Genomic DNA, 17,962 nt, shown 5'->3' on the forward strand with positions numbered 1-17,962 from the left:
AGCTCTTCAGAGTGATGCTGTCCTGATGTGGTGAGAGAGGGTTTGAGGCAGGCGCATTATTTCTAGAGAGTGCAGGCTGCTAACAACCCCTGGTCAGCAGTGGGGTCTGCGAATGGGGGGGGGGGATGTTCAAAGTAATTTGGTGTCTATTCCGTAAGGCGTCCTTCATTTCAAAATTCTTATTTTCATATTTTTCCAGGGAAAACTGAGGTTTCTATCAAAAACTTCAGTCCCTACTACATCCGCCAATATTCTGTGGCTTTCTGCAATCATGTGCGCAGCGAGGTGGAACAGCAAAGAGATTTGACGTCACAACTTCTGAAGACCAAGGTAACCATGGACATTTAATTTAGAGCTTTCCCTCACTGGAGAAGGGGTTATAAATGCTAATATTTCAATAGTTTGAATGCAGTTTTAAAAAGCTATACTAAAATCATCTCATGCTTTAAAAAAAAAGCTGCCTTAAAGTGAGAATATATGTGATTTCTTGTTGATTGTATGATGAAAAGAAACCTAGAAGAGTTCAAATCTCACTATGTGTTTTTTGTCACTGATATTTTGATACCAGGAAATCTAGCTTGCTGTTGTGAAGTTCAGTCTAAAAAAAAAAACCACCTCACAATCAGGTTTGTTTTGGTCAACGATCAAACACGATTTCCCCTGAGTTGTCTTTGATCTGGTATGTGCGTTTCAAAACTCCCTCCCTTCCTAGACTGTATGTTCAAATGTGGGAGACAGACAGTAAACAGTGGAAGAAACCAATAGCAAGATAATGACAAAGCTACAGAGAAAACTGAGCCAGAGTCTTGTTTGGGGGAAGCTGACTGGGAAGGAAGCCCTCGTAGAGATGGCATCGCATCTGACGATGGAATAGGAACAAGTGGCGAAGAACAGCTGTGGAAAGAAGTGTCCCAAGACAGAACTGGGCCCAGGGATTCTGCTCAAACTACTGCACCAACCATGGACAGTACATGCAGTAAACAGCAAACCCCTCCTCAGATCTAGCCTATGGATAGGACATTCTCCACACTTGAGTAGAGAGAGGCAACTGACTCTGACACAAACTCTGGTGCCCCATATTTGACCACTTCCCCCTTGGTGGGGAGGCCTGGTGTCACTCAAAGAAAGAATAAGCAGGCTACCAAGATGAGACTTGATAGCCTATGACCATATAGTGGGGGAGGAGTTCCCCCCTAGGCCACTGACATAGGGGAGGGGAATAAGGGGAAAATGGGAGGGAGGGAGGAATGGGAGGATACAAGGGATGAGATAACAATTGAGGTGTAATCTGAATAAATTAATTAAATAAAAAAATGAACAGAAAAAAAAAGTATCCCGAGAAGATGGAGCAGGAAGTGCAAAGTCCCTTTAGGCCTGAGCCCCCCCCCCAAAAAAAAACTCTACCAGATTGCCGGAGCTCTGCGAGTGATAGAGAGTGGTAGGCAGCAGCTCCAGGGACACAGGTAGGGACTAGAAGCTGTAGGAACCCTGTAAGGGCTTGATTTTAAGTGGGATGGGAAGTTCCATGACAGGGCACCAAATACAGACTGACACAGAGTTCTGTTTAGTCTGCTGTTGTTCTTTAAAAAAAATTTTTAATGGGCTTTTTGGACTAGACCATGAGGAAAGGAAAGGGTTGGTGGTCAGTGTGTGTGTGTGTGTGTGTGTGTGTGTGTGTGTGTGTGTGTGTGTTTGTGTGTGTGTGTGTGCACTAATATGCATAAGTGCTTAGGGAGTTCAGAAATGATGTTAGCTTCCCTAGGGCTGGACTTACAGGTGGCTTTGAGCCACCTGATGGGGGTGCTGGGAACTGAATTTGGATCCTCTGCAAGAGCAGCAAGCACTCTTAATCACTGAGCCAGTTCTCTAGTCTGAGATGATAGTGGTGATGATGGTGGTGATGATGATGATGGTGGTGGTGGTGGTGATAGTGGTGGTGATGATGTTGGTGATATGAAAATGGTGGTGGTGATGACGGTGGTGGTAATGATGATGGTGATGGTGAGGATGGTGGTGATGGTGGTGATGATGGTGGTGGTGATGATGATGGTGGTGGTGGTGATGATGGTGATGGTGAGGATGGTGGTGATGATGATGGTGGTGGTGATGATGGTGGTGGTGATGATGATGGTGGTGGTGATGATGATGGTGGTGGTGGTGATGATGGTGATGGTGAGGATGGTGGTGATGATGATGGTGGTGGTGATGATGGTGGTGGTGATGATGGTGGTGGTGCTGCTGATGGTGGTGGTGTGATGATGGTGTTGGTGGTGATGATGGTGGTGGTGGTGGTGCTGCTGATGATGGTGAGGCTGGTGGTGATGATGGTGGTGGTAGGTGATGATGGTGGTGGTATGCACTGCTGGTGGTGGTGTGGTGATGATGATGGTGGTGGTGGTGGTGGTGATGATGGTGGTGGTGGTGATGATGGTGGTGGTGTGATGATGGTGGTGGTGGTGATAGTGGTGGTGATGATGATGGTGGTGGTGGTGGTGGTGATGATGATGGTGGTGGTGATGATGGTGGTGGTGCGCTGGTGGGTGGTGGTGGTGCTGCTGGTGCGGGTGGTGCTGATGGTGGGTCGTCTGCTGCTGGTGCTGGTGGTGGTGTGGTGGTGCTGCTGAGGTGGTGCTGCTGGTGGTGGTGCTCGTGGTCCTGCTGCTGGTGGTGGTGCTGCTGGTGGTGGTGCTGCTCGTGGTCCTGCTGCTGGTGGTCGTGCTGCTGGTGCTCGTGGGGAGCTGCGTGGTGGTGCTGCTGGTGGTGGTGGTGCTGGGCTGCTGCTGGTGCTGGTGATGCTGGTGTGGTCCTGCTGGTGGTGGTGCTGCTGGTGGTGGTGGTGCTGATGCTGGTGGGTGGTGCTGCTGGTGGTAGCTGGTGCCTCCTGGTGGTGGTGCCTCTGCTTTTTCCCGTTGTCTGTGGCTATTTTGCCCGGGGCTGGTTTTCTGCCTGGCGCCCCGTAGACAGATTGTTCTGCCTGTTCGCTAATCCTGGCGAGGAACATGCGGTCCGATGGGAGGAGGGCAAAGACAGAGTGGAGAAGCCTCAGCCTCAGCAGCATTTTCAGATCCTAAGGAGGAGAGAGAGTCCAGAAAAAACACTAGGAAGAAACACCCCGAGGAGTAGGAGAAGTGAGTCAGGAAAGGAAGGAATGAGTGATAAATGGGCCAGCTACAGTTGACAGTCTGAGTTGGCCAGGGAATTTAGCAGCATAGGGATCCCACAAAATAGTCTCAGAATTTAGGGAGCATATTAAGGATGTAAGGTTTGGAGCTAGAGAGATGCTCAGCAGTTAAGAGCACCTGCTGCTCTCACAGAGGTCTTAAGTTTGGGTCCTAGAACCAAATGGTGGCTCACAAAAATCCAGAACTTCAGATCTCAAGTTCCCAGTGACCTAATGACCTCTTCTGTCCTTTGTGGGCACCACACACACACATGTGGTGCATATATATACACACAGGGAATACACTTATACACATAAAATACACAAATAAACTTAAAGAGAGAAAAGAAAAGAATGCAAGTTCCAACCATGTATGGTGGGATGTGGTCATAGCCTCAGCCCTGGGTAGATAGTGAAGTGAGGACCAAGACCACTTGCTCCCACACGCTGGACCAGCCTGGGCAACAGACTTCTACCTTAAGCAAAACCAACCCAAATTCTCTTTCCCGAACCCAGACACGGTAAGCCTGTCAACAAACCACAATTCTGATTAAGTGACCTGAGTTTGAGAAAAGCTGCACAGAAGAACTACAAAGTTGCTTTCAGCCGCATTTAAAGAGATGAGTGAGGTCCTTTTTATCTTTTAATGAGGCAAGATAGAAGGATTTCTTATTATCTGTCAGGACAGTCTTTAAGGCCTGGAATTTGGAATGGAATTTATCTCATCCTTTAGATGAGTCTTAAAAGAAATAGGCCTGTCTCTTCTGTATTATACATCTAACTGTTTGCTTTAAAGTGATAAGTTTTGAAGGCAAAGCATGTTTATTTAAAAGGGAGAAATTAACGTAATGTCAGTGACATGTAAGGCAAGTAGCACATTCTTATATATTCCAATAATATGGAAATTGTACCGCAAAGCAGGATGAGTGTTCTCTTTATTCCAAAAACTCAATAAAGATCTAATGAGGAACCTAATAGAAATTCCTCCACCACACACATCAAGGTTAGTGAGAGAGGCTCATGAATATAAGAGATAGAGCTGATGGTTGCTAGCTTGCCTTCTCCTTCAACCAAAATTTGCACTTCTAAAAAGCAGGACGATGAAGTCTGGCAGTGGTGGCGCACACCTTTAATCCTAGTGCCCGGGAGGCAGAGGCAAGTGATCTCTGTGAGTTAGAGGCCAGCCTGCTCTACAGAGTGAGTTCCAGGACAGCCAAGGCTACACAAAGGAACCCTGTCTCAAAAAACCAAAACCACAACCAAAACAAAACAAAAAGCAGGAAGGTGGGCAAAGTGTTCACAGCCTGGATCCCTACTGTGTGTGAAAATGTATGATGAATAGGTGGCTGCTTTGAACTGTTTTATTATTATTATTATTATTATTATTATTATTATTATTATTATTATTATTATTATTATTATTATTATTACCAGCAGCAGCAGTAGTAGTAGTTGTTGCTGTAGTTTGAGTCAGTATGTCTCTGTGTAGCCCTGGATGGCCTGGAACTCACAAAGATGCACCTGCCTCTGCCTTCCAAGTGCTGGGACTAAAGGCAACACTGTCAATTTGATACAATCCAGAATAACCTGGGAAGAGAGTCTTAATGAGGAATTATCCACATCAAGTTATCCTGTGGACATGTGTCTTAGGTACTTTCTTATTGTTACAATATGACACCCTGACCAAAGCAACTTATAGAAGAAAGAGTTTATTTGGGGTGTACAGTTCCAGGGTACTGTTGTCCATGATCACCATGGCAGGAAGTATGGCAGCAGGCACATGGGCATGGCGGGAGAGTGGAGCTGAGAGCTCCCATCTTGAGATACAACCACAGATAGAGAAAGAGAGACTTAGAATGGTGCACACCTTCTGAAACCTCAAAGCTTGCCCCCTCCAACACACCTCAAAGCCACACACTTCCTCCAACAAGGCCACACCTCCCAATCCTTCCCAGACAGTTCAACCAACATGGAACCAAGTATATAAACATGTGAGCCCATGGGGTCATTCTCATCCAAACCACCACATTTTGTCTGGGGAGATTGTCTTAGTGGACTGGATTTGACATGACTAGCTGCTAGAGTTCTTTGAAATGATGGACTGTGGCCTGGAGTTATAAGCCAAACAGCCCCTCTCAAAGTTGCTTTTGGAAGTCAAGATATTTTTATCATAATAACAGAAATGAAACTAGGTATGACCATGGGAAAGCAGCTGGCTGATACTTGGGGCATGTCAGTGAGCTGTGGTAGATACCCTAATGTGAGCGCATTACACTGCCTCACTCATTCTTGCCTGCAGTTGATCAAGGATGTATTAAGTGCTACGTGCATGCCAACGATATTTCTCCAATACCTTCTACCATATGCTCCCTTCCTAATCTATATAGAGGAATTGAAAATCAGGAAAATACCATGCAACAAATGTCTCCATTTTCTTTGAAGGAATAGGAAGGGACATTCGTGGTAGCCAGGAGAAAGCAACGGTTTCCCCAGGATTGATCACACCATAATTTCCTAAATTATACATGAATAGTGTAGTGGTATTAAGGCATATTATCTCTTGTTGTGACAGTTAATCATATTCATCTTCTTTAAGCCCCCGCTGGAACCAGGAACCGTGTTGTATGAAGCCGAGCTCTCACAGTTTGCTGAAGACATCAGGAAATGGAAGGACAGATACGTTGTGGTTAAAAATGATTTTGCTGTGGAAAGCTATGAGAACAAAGAGGTAAGATATGCTCCTGTTAGCACCAGTTCTTGTAGTATTCTTTTTTGCTTTTGTTTTGTTTTTTTCAAGACAGGGTTTCTCTGTGTAACAGCCCTCGCTGTCCTGGAACTCTCTTTGTAGACCAGGCTGCCCTCGAACTCATAGAGATCCACCTGCCTCTGCCTCCCAAGTGCTGGGATTAAAGGTGTGCGTCACCACTGCCTGGCTCTTGTGGTACTCTTAAAACATTGGCTGTGTTGATTGTCCATGTCTTACATTGATCAGAATGGGCAGTAGCTGACTAAGTACACGCTGCAGTCTAGGGAGAAGACAGGCTTGGCGACAGTGACAGAAGATGAGTGTGGGCCTAGGTGTCCAGTGTAGGGCTTTTTCAGTCATCATTCATTCATTCCCAAGGCTCCTGGCAGCCACTGGCTTGCCGCTCTTCCTCTGCTCTTAAGTGTCACATGTGAGGCATGGCTGAGTAGTTGTTGTCAGTATGACAGCAGCTGCGTTTGCAGGGTTTTCTATAAACTTAGAGCACTCTGAACGCGTCATTCCACCTAGACTTAGGGATTTTTATTTAGTTAGACTTTTTCCTGATTGTCTTGTCTTCACCAAGTGAAAAAAAAAGTGAGTTTGGGTGCTTAAAGCATCTATACCTAGAGGCCTTCAGGTTTTACTGTTTCTGCTTTCTTCCCTCTGTAGAGGCTGCGTTCAGCTAGAGCAGAAAGGACACCCGGGCAGTGAATTTGGAAAGCTAAGGTTCAGTCAAGTTGTGTCACTAATTAGAAGTAATTAGAAGGACTTACCTGTCTCCAGGTCTCAGCTGAACTGTGGAATGACTCAAATGGTCCCAGGCGACCCTTGTGACCTCATACCATACGCATTTCTCATCCGGATGCGTTCTCAAGTACCCTTGGAAATGCTTACCATATTAGAATTTCATTCCACCCTTAGTCCACACTCAGTTGAACAACGGCAACAAATTATCATAGATGTTTCATAGATGTGCTGCAATGCCCCCTTACAAGGCTGAGGAGAGCTGGAGCATCTCAGTAACATTACGGGCTTTGAATTACATCTTTGACAGTTCTGTTAGCTACCTTATGTGTCCCCTCTAGTCTCAGTTTTCTCTTCTTCAGGCTGGCAAGTGTAACTCCTCAGAGTGAAGGAAATAAGTGCGTTGAAGCCCTGAGTATCCGAGCATCCGGCCGGCCCATGGTTTAGTCCAGAACAGAGCAATTGTTGATATGATTGCTATTAATGAACTGGGAGAGCTTGTTATTAGATTTATTGAGTTTTTTTTTCACTACATTTGACAGTAAATTAAATTTCTTTGTGAATTAAATTTTGATGATTTTCCTTCATTTTTTATTTTACCTTTAAAGATGCTCTCCCTTAATTAGAAATTTGTTCTTTCTTTCCTTTGCTCATTATTTTCAACTAATTTATTTAAGTTATAAAGATAGGATGAATAAGTTTGATAATGGTTAAATATTTCTAACAGCCACCTGGGTATTGAAATGAAAAGTCTATGTAGTTTATGGTCATTGTTTGACATTATAGAAAGGTTCTTTTTCTTAATTTATCGAAGTTTTTTTTTTTAAATCACATGTAAGAGTTAGATATTAACTGTTTATAAATGCCTTGTTATTTTATTAAAAGTCCAACAACTGGTATTGAGCACAGGGACATCAGAGTGTTCTCATTTCATAGTCCATCCCAAATTCCCTCACGTTTCCTGAGGACTTGACAGATACAAGGATGCGTCTGGAGTCTGTCCCTCACCGCTGGGTCATTGCACTTTAATTGACCTCAGTGAGTTTTAGGTTCTCACTTGTAAAATGGAGATAATGCCGTGGTGCTGTTTGAAGATCAAATGACAGGATGTGCATAGACGCTTATTAGGACCCCAAACAAAGTTCACAGTTGAGTCCTGTCTGAATCACAACACTTCACACTATCTCAACATCACATGAAGATAGGTTGTCCTGCTATGCTCCGGGTGCCAGTGCATTTAAGCAGCTGATCCTAGTGTTAAGACGGTTCCTAGCACTCTGAGTGCCTGTTTTGCTTGGGCCTCTCCGGGCACTGTCTTACAGATGGAGACTGTGTTATTGCTATTTTGAGTTTGTTGCCCAGATCAATGTTATTTTAGTTATTCCCAAAGGCACACTTCAGAGTTTGGGTCCCACAGTTTCTTGGTTTCAATTCTCAACTTGCCCCCAAGTTGCCACTTTCAATAATTTGTCTTGACACTCAGCTTGTCCATTGGACACCCATCGAATGCACACGTTTGCGCTGCGGCTCACTTGTTTGTCCCTGGGGCGTGTCCGCACAGGCACTTAGTGGGGCACTGGATGTCATTCGGGTTTCTCAGACAGCAGAATGTCTTATCTACCAGCCAGAATGTCCTCTGATGTCATAAAACTGCACTTCTATTCTGATGACTCCACTGTAGAAAATCCAGTCACATTTCAGGGCAATGATTGCACATTTTATTATGGCAAGATTTTTTGTGTTTTTTCTGAAACTCCATAGTAACTATCATTGTAGTTACACGTTCCACAGTTTGGCTCAGCATCATATGCCTACACCAGCTGAGTACTTTGTGCAGTGTGTCTCTCTCTCCTCTCCCTCTCTCTCTTTCTCCCCCTACCGCGCCCCCCCCCCCCCCCCGTGTGTGTGTGTGTGTGTGTGTGTGTGTGTGTGTGTGTGTGGTGGTGTGGAGAGAGAGAGAGAGAGAGAGAGAGAGAGAGAGAGAGAGAGAGAGAGAGAGAGAGAGAGGGAGAGAGAGAGAGAGAGATTGCCAAGCTTTTGGTTATCAGGATGAGGCAGAGACATCAGCATCTGAAATGGACCATTAGATGCTACTGATATTCTGTCTTTCTGTTTAAGAACACACCTCCTGGGAATCTCCCTGAGATTAGAGGCTTTGGTTTCCCATGCTGGGAATGACCATCAAACAGAAGTAAAAACATACCACTTTGTAAGCAGCAAGAATGAAAACCAAAAGAACAAAAGGAGAAAAAAAAGTAAATAAATAAATGACATAGCGTGGTGATGACACTGGGTATATGTGTCTGGACTTGTTTGTTTTTTAAATATTTCTAACATTTTCCAAAAATATATATTGGGGGAAATCATTCATTCCTGCCTTTCCTTCTCAGGCCTATCAGAGAGGAGCTGTTCCTAAAAGCAGGATTCTTCCAGCGGGTGGCAAGGTGTTAACCTCAGAAGAGGAATATAGCCTCTTATCTGATAAGCATTTCCCAGACCCCACTGGTGAGTCGCTCTGTCTTTTTCTAAAGTTACTTTGTATAGCTAGACCAGCAGTCCTCAATGAGGGAGAATGGTCCCCTTCCGGGGCCAGTTAGCGGTAGCTGAAGACTTGGAAGATGTTTGCTGTAGACAATGCTGTTAAACAACCCGTAATACACAGCGTGACCACGACTATGAGAGATGAGTGGTCTAAGGTGCCAGTAATGCCAGGGTGGAGAAAACCCGGTGCTGAATCCTGACACTCCACCATCAGCTAGAAACTGGAATTACTTTACTCTGAGTCCACATTATACTGTTTCTGTTACTTCCCATCCACTCAGTCACACAGGCAGCTGCTGTGTTCCTGGCACATGGAGTGTGTGTTCTTGGTCAGGTGTCTTGGAGCTTCAGGGCTACGCCGTAGACTTTAATAATGACACTCAAGACAGCAGAAATGAACAGGGTTAGGCATCCCGTGTGACATGTACGGTTTCATTTCTCAGTAAGCAGCTCTTGATTTGTTAGAGATCATCATCTAAATACATACAATAAAGGTTACAGGGACTCATAGCTACTGAGTAAAAGAAAGCATTACCTCTGTTCACCAGTCTATAAATAACGCGGAGCGCTGCTGCTGAGAGCATTGGCCTGAGAGCTGGGGGCTGCAGCTCCCCACTGTGCCACGTAGGGAATGCTTTCAGGGTAGCGGGCTCTGAGCATTTATGGTTTCTGTTTCTTCTGCTTTAAAATGGAGCTTTGAACTTGAAAAATTTGGAAGAATCTTGCCAGCTTTAAAATTCGATGGTTCCTATTCATTTTACTTATTTTTATGTAGAGAAGATGATGGGTGCTATATAGGCTAAATAGGGCATTTCATAGAAATTCATGAACTGTGCGTAATGTAATAACTCCCTCCGTGGTGGTAAATCACAGCAGACATTCATCACCTGCCTTCTTGAAGACAGCCTTGGATCTTATTAATGGGCACCATCATTTCATTAGAATTTATGGAGAACTATATAATCATTCTATCGGTTGTTATTCTGGTGTAGATTGCTTAGTGTGATGCTTTAATAATACAATTATAGATAGTACATGGACCATAAACCTAGATTATCAAATTATTACTAAATAATTCAGGCTAAAGCAATGTTTTATGTGCCTAGTAATTAGTATTATACATGATATTTTCTTCCAACATCTACCGATCTGCCATGTTGGCTGTGTACCTGCAGCTGAAAATAGGAATACCAGTGTGTTGACATTGGAGAGTCTTTCCAGAACTTCGCAATGTAATCTGCCAGAACAGACAATGCTCTTATGGATTTATTGATGAGATCATATCAGAAAGAATGAGAGGCACAAGGCCTGTGTGACTCACGCCGAGATAGCCCAGGGCTTCACACACACAGCATTTCCATGACTATTTTTATTGTATGTTGCGGCCTGCTGAGTTTTAAATATAGAATATTCCACAGTAGACCATTTGTGCATTTCAACTCAGGAAAAAAACGGAGATGGATGGAATCTAGAAAATTGTTATGGGAGGTTTATTGAGTGGTAACTAGAGGCTAGTTTTGAATTTTGTGGGGACTGTTGAAGCTTTTGAGTATAGAGAGACAGTGTTACTTTCTGTTGTTTGTATAAAATCGGGGCGTCTTGGAAAGGGCACGAAGACTTTGCTTCACAAGCCACACTAATCAGCCCTATCCCATAGTGCTACTTTCTACCCAAAAGAGCAAATTTAAACACATTAAAAATGGAAGGGATTGACTTCGGTTGAGGAAAGCACTGGAGCCTAATGGGTAATTATATATGTCCTTTGCGGAATGTTCAGCCAGGGTAATCGGTCAAAAGTGTCCCCCCTCTTCACTATGGTGAGTCATGTATTTGGCACTTCATGCGTTGGAGTCTGGTTTGCTGAACACAATGTAATTCAAGTTAAATGTGCCAGGTGTTACTATCCTCTTACAAACACTTAAACACTTGAGTGTGCCCCAGGGTTAGCGTGGCTCTTCTTCCTTTCTCCTCTTTCGTTTCTAGGCTTGGGCACTTATTAGTACCTACCATTCTAACAACGACATGGGTGCTGGAGCTATGGCTCCTTTCAGATAGCATGAAGGAGGAAGGGGGGGAAGAGGAGGATGCAGTTCCTTTTTTTGTTTTTCTGTTTTTTTTGTTTTTCAAGACAGGGTTTCTCTGTGTGTAGTCCTGACTGTCCTGGACTCACTTTGTAGTCCAGGCTGGCCTCGAACTCACAGAGATCCGCCTGCCTCTGCCTCCCAAGGGCTGGGATTAAAGGCGTGCAACACCATGCATGGCCTGGGGTATGGCGGTATGGCTTCCAAGACAGACATGGTTTCACACGAATTTCTAACAATTGATTTTGAAGAAATAGTTAACCACTTTAGTGTGTGTGTGTGTGTGTGTGTGTGTGTGTGTGTGTGTGTGTGTGTGTGTGTGTGTGTAGAATTGAGCCCAGATATTGGGCAACTACTCTATCATTGAACTAGACCTGCAACTTCCAAGACTTGTTTTTTCGGGGCTTCTAAATTTTTCCAGACCAACAGAGCAGACCGGCTCATTCAACCCAATGCAGTAGAATGTCTTCTAGGCTCTACAGCTCTGCTGTGGGCTGCGGATACACAGATATGTCAGAAGTGGTCTCCATCCTCTGGGAGCCACTGTTCAGGGAAGGGTGTACCCTTAAGAATCAAGAAGCAGGGCTCATCTACCCACCCTTCCTCCCCAGGGGGTGCCAGGCATGGAAACCGGCCACTGCCATATTTTAGGAGAACATAGAGAAAGCAGAGTTCCATATCCATAGCAGGTGCCAGCGAAGGCTTCCCAGAAAAGGAGACTTTTAAACCACCCCATAAAGGGAGAAATGATTTTTCTCTAAAAGAGCGCGATGGAAAAAGTGATAAGGGTTATGGGAATAACTTCAGGTTGTGGGATGGATGGACATTGTTTGGAGGGATACAGACCAAGAGTAGAGAGGAACCAAACATGCAGATGACAAGAGCTTAGCTTAGCAGGGAGATGGAAGCCTGGCAAAGGAAGCCATAAGGTATAAAAGGATATTTTTTTTTTTTTTTTTTAAAGGCATGATGAGAACCAGGAGAGATGCACTCAGTGAGAGGGACTGTTGTCCAAAGAACGGGTTGCTAGCAGCAACAACAGGTGTTACAGATAAGATTAAAGGGACACTTATCTATAGTGAGTAGATAAGCCATGGGCTGGTGGCCAGGATGGCATTAGTGACTTCAGTCATTGGGTTCAGGAGCTGGAGGGGTGGGAAACAGACTGAAGTGAGAATAGGAACAGACTGTGCGGTCGGCAGATGCTGCTCTACTTTGCCACGGAGGAAGAAACCTGGGGAACCGGAGCCTGCAAGGAGCAGGGTAGCTCCACGGGGACATGAGAAGGGAGCCCCTTGTGTGTGCGTGGCTTTGGAGATGCACTTGACAGTAGGCAGGTGAGGAAGATGTGCTGCCTGTCTGTGTCTCTTTCTGGAGAGGCATGCTCTATACCTGCGGGAAGAAAGGCTGTGTCGGCAGCATGTTGGAGGGGCTATGAACCCATTTCCCTACCACCTTGCTACCTGTGGCTGCTGCAGATACTGTTACAGATTGAAATATGTACTTAAGACGCGAGACTCGTGCTTAGAAACAACCCGTGTTTCCACTATTTCGCCAGCTCCCAGTGAGAAGAGCTCCCAGCCCTTTGTGGTCCTGCCCAAGGCATTCCCGGTATACCTGTGGCAGCCGTACCTCAGGCATGGCTACTTCTGTTTCCACGAGGCTGCGGAACAGCAGAAGTTCAGTGCTCTTCTGAATGACTGCATCAGACACCTGAACCACGGTAGGCCCAGCTGCTCTCTTCCCCGATGGCCCCTTTTCTTCCGGACTGCCTTGGTCAGTCATCCGCTACTATAATTCTTAGGAGCCCCAGAGGGCATTGCCCTAGAGAGGGAAAGGCGGGCGCGGACAGTTAGTTTTAAGCACAGGGAGCATGGAGTGTCAGTGGAGCATAGAGCAGTTATTTGATGGCTGGTTCGGGCCGGCTCTAAGCTGTTCTCTGGTGAGCCATTATCCTGCCCATTCTGCTATTTCTATGATTCTCCCTGCTCCTTTCTCCTGCTGTTTTTATTTTGTTTGTTTGTCCATTTTGGAGGATCGTTTGGTTTTGAATATAGAGTCTTGCTATGTAATACTAGCTGTTCTGATGCTGTGCAGCCCAGGTTGGTCTTGAACTCACAGTGAACCTCCTGCCTCAGGCTCTCAAGCACCAGAGTTATGAGCATGTGCCACCGTGCCCAGCTTCCCTGGTGTTTTTAATTATATGCCAGCAAGAATGTGCCAATTGACCCTGGCCGGCTCTAGTCTTTACATTACTTTTCATTTATTTTCTCGTTTATTTCTGTGTAACAGTTACTCAGTAAAGATCAGTGGCATGGTTCACTGTAATCTAATATTTGTTTTTCAATTAGCGGTCCTGTTAGTTAGCCTCCTATCGCTGTGTAACGAAGGAAGTTTATGTTGGCTTACATTTTGGAGATTTCTGGATGTAGTTAGTTGGTCCTGTTGCTCTGGGCCTATGATAGGGCTGCACGTCTCAGCAAGAGGGAGGAGGCAGCTAGGGGCCCATAATCGACTTCAAGGGCCGGTCCTCAATCATCTTCAAGCGTTCCCACCACACTGCATCTTCTTCAAGATTCTACCACAAGCACAAAGCAGGCGATCAAGCCTTTCACACGCTGCCCTTAGGAGGACTTGACCTAACCCACAGAGGCAGTTCTTAAAACTTGAAGGGAAAACCTGATTAAAGTCTGAGGAGGTAGCCTGGTGGTCATGAGTGCTTGATACACTCACAGAGAACTAGAGGTCAGTTCCTAGCACCCGCGCCAGGTAGCTCACAACTGCCTGTAATTTCAGCTCCAGGGCTATCTGATGCCCTTCTCCGGCCTCTGTGGACACCTGCATTCATGTGAGCATACTCAACACACATAATTTAAAAGAAAACTAATTCCCCTCCCCGCCCCCCGCCCCGAAACAAGGTTTCTCTATGTAGCCTTGGCTGTCCTGCACTTGCTCTGTAGACCAGTCTGGCTTCAAACTCACAGAGATCCGCCTGCCTCGGCCCCACCCCCTACCCCCTAGCCCCCATCCCCCAGTGCTGGCATTAAAAGCGTGAGTCACCAAGCCCGGCTAAGGAAACTAATCTTAAATTTTAACTAAAACACAGGAACTTGGTTTCTACCCTCAGTCTGAGTCACTGTGACTGGTGGGAGGAAGTGTTTGCTTTTCTGACAAACTAAGAAGTCTTGTTACTGGACACACTCAGAGTGGCACTGCTTTAGATAGCATTATTTTGCTTTTAGGTATGGATTTACTCATTCATCTATGGGTAAGTAAAAATTTTTAAAGGATTTTTTTTTATTCCAGTGTGTCATTTTTGACATTTTTATATGGATGCATGCTTGTCCTGGCTTGCAGGTGACTGAACTTTGTGTTCCTTGGCACTTGGAAAGGCAGGCAGTCAAATGTCACGGAAGGGGCTTGGTCTGTGCCAACCCTGTATGGCTGTAGAGTAATGAAGCACAGGAAGTTCCTCTCTTTTGCAGTCCAAATGCAAACAGGATGGAAGAACAAGTGCACCCACAAGTTCTAATTCGACAGCTAGTAAAGCTAATGCATTAAAGAGTAACGAGAAGACTTTGCCAAGAAAAGTGTGTACAGACGCTCCCAGCCCTGAAATAGCTCAACTGCAGAATCTTCCAGATCATGATGGTGCAAAAGTGGTTCCCATCTGGGATGGCTATGTGCAGTGTGATGCTCCCCCTTGATGTGTAACAAGAGCTCTCTCTCTCTCTCTCTCTGCTGTGTTGCATTTTATTGTGGTTTGTGGCTTTGCAGTTGACCAGCCTACAAAACGCCCACCTGTCACTGTATAGGGGAGAGTCCAATACTTTATTGTAAAACTGGCTTTGCAGCAGATGATTTTACACAACTGTAGGGTTAGGTATATGTTTGAGCATGTTTAAGGCATTTTCTTTTCTTTCTTTCTTCTCTCTCTCTCTCTCTCTCTCTCTCTCTCTCTCTCTCTCTCTCTCTCTCTCCTTTCTCCTTTCCTTTCCTTTCTTTTCTTTTTTCCTGAAATAGTGTTTCTTTGTGTAGCCTTGGCAGTCATGGAACTCACTTTGTAGACCAGGCTGGCCTTGAACTAACTCATAGAGATCCATCTGCCTCTGCCTCCTCGGTGCTGGGATTAAAGGTGTGTGCCACCACTGCATGGCCATATTAGATGCATTTTCAAATTATGGTGCCCATGATGTAAGTCGAGGAGCATTTGTCCATGTGTAGTGCTGAGGACACGCTAAGTAAGCACTTTGTCAAATACTGAGCCATACCTCCAGCCTTGTACAGAATTTTAAGTTTGTTTTGTGGGGGAGGCCTCTGAATACATTAGTTTTGAGCTGAGTCACAGTAAAAAAGTACCCCACCACACACACTGCAGCTAATTTTATCATACACCTATTTTCATGTTTGGAGGTTTCCCTGAAACTATCAGTTTCATGGAGTGACAGTTACTGGTGCTACAACTCAGCCAGTTCTTGGTATGTATGTATGCATGCATGTATATATGTATTTTTGTATGCGTTTGTGTGTATGTGTATGCGTGCATGTATATGTATATATGTATGCACACATGCATGAATATATATATGTATATGGGTGTGCATGCATGTGTATACATGTCATGACATGCATGTAGAGATGAGATAATAATTTTGAGAGTTTGTTCTCTCCTCCTACTGTGCAGGTTCTGAGGATCAAACTCAGTTTTTCAGGCTTGGCAGCAAGTGCCCTTACTGGCGAGCCCTCTTGCCAGTTCCTAATTCTGGGTTTAAACGTGTGTCTCAATGGAAGCTAATAAAAGATGCAACTCTATTTTGCTACACCAGCTCTGAGGAACATAATCCTGTCTCTTAACTAGAGCCTTTTTGAAAACGATTCCCTTGTGAATATCATGCCTTGTGTCTTTAGTGTGTGAGAGACAGAAACTTGCCTGCCATTGACTCAGTTTTCAATATACTTAGAACCTCTGTACTTTGGGGTCTTGGTCTAGTGAGAGCACATGGCTGGCACAGAACCCAAGAAATACAAAGTTGGGCTGAACAGAGGATGTGCTCTGCCCAGTCAAAGGGACTCGCTGCATTCCCCATTCCTTGTACATAATAGGAATTTTTCTGAGGAGTTTTGGATGGTGTGTAGTCTGCATTTAGACACCATTTATGGAAGATCTCAGTGGGTTCAGAAGCCAGCTCTGCTCTCTGGGATGTTGACAAGACCTGAAGACAATGGAGTCTAGTTATATTTCCCTGGATTCTGACATATTCTTCAAACCAAAGAGCATTTGTTCGCCCATTGAGTCTTTCTGCAGACAACTGGGCATAGGCCATCACAGCACCACAGAGAGCAGTCCTTGGTTGTTGCACACGAATGAGCTCATGGGGTTTTCCCATCTTGCCCCACCCCCTGATTTTTTCCCCCTTGTATTTGATGGCACAATGTACCACTGTCTTTATTGAATCAGTTTTTCTGTCCCACGCCTCTACCTATTATTCATTGTGTGGCCTTGAATAAGCCATTAAGAGGCTCTCTCGAGCTGCCAGTTCACTGTAGTTGCCAGAGTTGTTCAGAAAGGGCTATAAAATACTGCCTGTGACTAGGGCCTGAGACTCTGAAGGGGCTCCTGCCACTCTTGCCTTCTGCCTTGAGCAAGCAGAAGGGACTTGGCCTGCTGTTGTCACTGCTCCATTAGCTCTCAGGGCACCGTACAGCCCCGCTGAGGACGGGGTCCTAGTTGTTTGAGTCCGTGAAGTCAGCCACTGTCGGTTCCACTTGGGTTCCTTAAGATACATCCCCTAGTGCTCAGGCCAACAAGAGCCCAGCCTGCTTGTCCCAAAAACGTACAAATTGTTCTACATATTCATATCCATTCGTTCAGAATCCAGAAGCACTTCTGTTGTACTTAAGAGGTATATGTATTTCCTCTTAAACCTTGACAGAGGTCCTGCCGATAGCCTCTTTTTACATAGTATGGCCGTCTGCAGATAGATGAGGACAAGTGGAGAGATCTGCGGCCCTTCGCCCTTCAGGAGCAGGGAGCAGCTGCTAGGATTGTTTTCACTAAGGAGCTTCGAGTGTGCTGGGTAGACAGACGTAAGACGGTCTCACAAGATAGATCTTTGTAGACCGTCGCATCCCAACTCAGTTCACACATGGCATCTGTGTACAGTAGTTGCCGTCACCTGCCCATTTAGAATTCACCCTGCAGCCCGCAGTCCCTGTCCATGTAGGGGGGTGGAGGGGGCACACAGTGGTGGGGTTTATATTTCCAGGATATTCTGAGGCATCTTTCTTATCCAAAACTCAGCCCTGTGCTTCATGAATACAGAGCCGAACATAGGCTGCGTGGATGACAGCCAGTATCCATGAGTGCCTGCTTCTACCGCAGCGAAGATGCAGGAAAAGAGAGAGAGAGAGAGAGAGACCGTGTTCCTCCGGGAGGAATAGGATACCCAAGAGCTGGGAAGCAACGCAGATTACGGACTCTCAGAGGAACCAAAGGGGCTCTGTGCTCTGGAGGGTGTACATAGATCAGGAAGAGGAGACAAGGGAAGGTGGGGAGATGGACTAGATCCAGCTAGAAAGGGGCTCTGTGTTCTGTGTTAGGAACTTGGACTTTCCCTGCAGGAGCTGCAAGCAGATAAGTGGCCTGATCTTCATTTACTTTCAAGGGGATCTCGTGACTGTAGCGTCAGC

General features: G+C 45.4%; 1 protein-coding gene across 1 annotated transcript in view; it reads left to right on the top strand.

Moving 5' to 3' along the window:
• Niban1 (niban apoptosis regulator 1) overlaps positions 1 to 17,962 on the top strand; it is a 152,511-nt gene that overhangs the window by 68,575 nt on the left and 65,974 nt on the right. Inside the window, exons 2-5 of the mRNA XM_051147560.1 lie at positions 200 to 330; positions 5,757 to 5,888; positions 9,041 to 9,155; positions 12,831 to 12,995. Coding sequence (XP_051003517.1) covers positions 200 to 330; positions 5,757 to 5,888; positions 9,041 to 9,155; positions 12,831 to 12,995 — 543 coding nt within the window. The remainder of the gene's footprint in view (positions 1 to 199; positions 331 to 5,756; positions 5,889 to 9,040; positions 9,156 to 12,830; positions 12,996 to 17,962) is intronic.

This window comes from Acomys russatus, chromosome 6 (genome assembly GCF_903995435.1).
Source record: "Acomys russatus chromosome 6, mAcoRus1.1, whole genome shotgun sequence".
Lineage (NCBI taxonomy): Eukaryota > Metazoa > Chordata > Mammalia > Rodentia > Muridae > Acomys > Acomys russatus.